Source organism: Centruroides sculpturatus, unplaced genomic scaffold (assembly GCF_000671375.1).
Source record: "Centruroides sculpturatus isolate CEXI.00-Female unplaced genomic scaffold, Cexi_2.0 scaffold3921, whole genome shotgun sequence".
In the NCBI taxonomy this organism is placed as follows: domain Eukaryota; kingdom Metazoa; phylum Arthropoda; class Arachnida; order Scorpiones; family Buthidae; genus Centruroides; species Centruroides sculpturatus.
This window is the reverse complement of record NW_019388017.1, coordinates 5,244-8,283: the sequence shown is the minus strand read 5'-3', so window position 1 is coordinate 8,283 and position 3,040 is coordinate 5,244. Positions and strand designations below refer to the sequence as shown.

The 3,040-nt window shown below is 31.9% G+C and overlaps 1 protein-coding gene across 1 annotated transcript; it reads right to left on the bottom strand.

Moving 5' to 3' along the window:
- Nucleotides 1-1,452: 1,452 nt before the first annotated feature.
- LOC111616742 (general transcription factor II-I repeat domain-containing protein 2B-like) lies at nucleotides 1,453-2,631 on the bottom strand. Its single transcript, XM_023358117.1, has one exon. It carries the CDS (start codon nucleotides 2,629-2,631, stop codon nucleotides 1,453-1,455), a length of 1,179 nt encoding a protein of 392 aa, XP_023213885.1.
- Nucleotides 2,632-3,040: the final 409 nt, after the last annotated feature.

Genomic DNA, 3,040 nt, shown 5'->3' with positions numbered 1-3,040 from the left:
AAATAACAAATTTAAAAACAGCAGGTGAATTAAATAAAAAATATTTTTTCTGATCTGTAAGACTAAGTTTCTGCATCCATACATACAGTATAATAAGTCCTGTTGATTGATATTCTACTAGTATACATGATAAATTTTAAATGGAAATAGAGGATACAGAGAAATAATGATTAAACAATATTTATTCATCTATAGCCGAATTTCTGGAAAATTCAAGGGCGCACAGAATGAAAAAATACAGCTGCAGAAATAACAAATATAAAAAGAGCAGGTGAATTAAATAAAAAATATTATTTTTGATCTGTAAGTCTAAGTTTTTGCATCCATAAATTTAGTATATGTTCATTGATAGTCCTGTTAATTGATATTGTACTAGTATACATGATAAATTTTAAATCGAAATAGAAAACACAGAGGCATAATAATTAAACAATATTTAGGCTAATCATTTATAGCCGAATTTCTGGAAAATTCAAGGGCGCACAGAATGAAAAAATACAGCTGCAGAAATAACAAATATAAAAAGAGCAGGTGAATTAAATAAAAAATATTATTTTTGATCTGTAAGTCTAAGTTTTTGCATCCATAAATTTAGTATATGTTCATTGATAGTCCTGTTAATTGATATTGTACTAGTATACATGATAAATTTTAAATCGAAATAGAAAACACAGAGGCATAATAATTAAACAATATTTAGGCTAATCATTTATAGCCGAATTTCTGGAAAATTCAAGGGCGCACAGAATGAAAAAATACAGCTGCAGAAATAACAAATATAAAAAGAGCAGGTGAATTAAATAAAAAATATTATTTTTGATCTGTAAGACTAAGTTTTTGCATCCGTAAATCCAGTATAATAAGTCCTGTTAATTGACATTGTACTAGTATACATGATAAATTTTAAATGTATATAACTACTTTACATAGGATAATTTTTGAATTGAATAAATGTGACTTTCGTTTTTCGTCAGAAGTTTTTATATACTTAATTAGGGTTTTTTGCGCTGAGTCTTTTATATCTGGTCTTGAATTTCATGTAACTTTGTACTCGAGATTAAGGAAAGACAGTCAGACAGACGACAGCGGGAGTTTCTAAGTTTAGTTTTTTAAATTGCAGTGCAATTATTTTCTGGCTAGAACACGTGTACTTTTTGTCACAAAATATCTTTACTTCTATTGCTTTTTAAAATTTTGCAGCTAAAGATAAAATTTTTGCATCGCATCAGACTATAATTTATTATTAAATTCAATTAATTTACCAAAACTTTACTTATTTGCTATGTCGACTGGTCGGACATCGGCAATCAAAAAAATATTTGAAAAAGCAGGTCTGAAAAGCAGTTACAGTATATAGGTCACGCAACAAGCTCTCTGGAAGTGTGCGTGACGAAGATACTGTAATTTACACGTGTACAACTTCCACTTTCCGTGACGACAGGATGTTTATGTTTAGTCGCCAAATTGTTCCGCCACGACAGGATGTTTATGTTTAGTCGCTTTATTACCAAAATGAGGAAAGGCATATCCCTTCACATCCAAGAACAATTGTATTTCGCTTTTTAAGTTGTATACTCTTTTTAGCATTGCACCTCTACTAAGCCAACGTACTTCGGTATTAAAAACCACGTCGCCATATTCAGTTTCTAAATCTTTCAGGAATTCTTTAAATTCACGGTGATTTAACGCGCGCGACTTTATAAAATTGATTAGTTTAATTATTGGTACTGTGACATTTGGCAAACTCAATCTTTTCGCACACAAATTTTCCTGGTGAATTATGCAGTGGTTAACGAATATTTCCCTTCCTGTGACCTTCTTAATGTCTTGAAATAGCCTTCCCGATACTCCTACCTCCATGCTTGACATTGCTCGTGCTCCATCTGTCGATATACCAATAATCTTTTCTAATGAAATTGAAAAATTTTCCAACACAGACTTTAGTTCATCGTACAGGTCTTTGCCGGTTGTAGTCCCTTGCATTGGAATCAGTGAACACAATTCTTCGGTAATATTAAATTTGGTGTCAATACCACGTAAAAATATAGCCAGTTGTGCTGTATCGCTAATATCGCAACTCTCATCAAGTGCCAAAGAACAGTATTCGAATTTTGCAATGCGTTCACGAAGCGTTGTTGCTATGTTCTCGGACAAGTCTTCAATTCTCCTTGCAATGGTGAATCTTGATAAACTAATGTTTGAAATAATATTTATTTTATCAGGAAATGCTATTTCTGCAACAGCAGTCAGACATTCTTTTATCATCTCTCCATCCGCAAAGGGTTTCATTTTTTTTGCCAGTATTTGACTGACAACAAAACTAGCCTTTACTGCCGTATTTGATAAAATAGCTTGATTTTTAAAAATAGCCTGTTGTTTTCCCAAGTTTTTCTCCATTTGATTAAACTTATCTATCCGGAGTTGTCCTGTTAAGTTTTTATATTGTTGTTCATGTTTTGTATCGTAATGCCTTTTCATGTTATATTCTTTTAATGTCGACACAGTCTCTGAGCATATTAAGCATATACCTTTATCTTCGACGAAAGTGAAAAAATGATCAAATTTCCACTTTTCTTGGAAATGCCTGTGCTCATCCGCAACCTTCCGTTTTATTGTTTGCTTTTCCGACATGCTGTTATGGATTAAAAATTTGAAAGTTAAAAAAATTTGTAGGAAAACTTAATTTTGAATAAAAAAAAACCTTTTGACAATAATATTGCACTCACGCCTTTCAAGAAACACAAGAATTGCTAAAAATTGCTAGTTAACGCTTACCAGTCTGACTGATTGTGTGACAGAAGCAAACACAAAAAAGCACAGACGCAGCGCGTTCGTATTGCATGTTTGAACAAGTCGCCGACAAGTGAGTAACTCGTCACAAAAAATTGTTTCGGTTTAGTATATACTGTATTACCATTTTATTATAATTAATTTTATAACAATATATTGATGGGAAAAAGTCGATAAAATAAATTCAATTTTAAAAATGCTTGGCGGGCCGCATGTTGTTCATCCCTGCTCTAAACAATTGCTACTGATG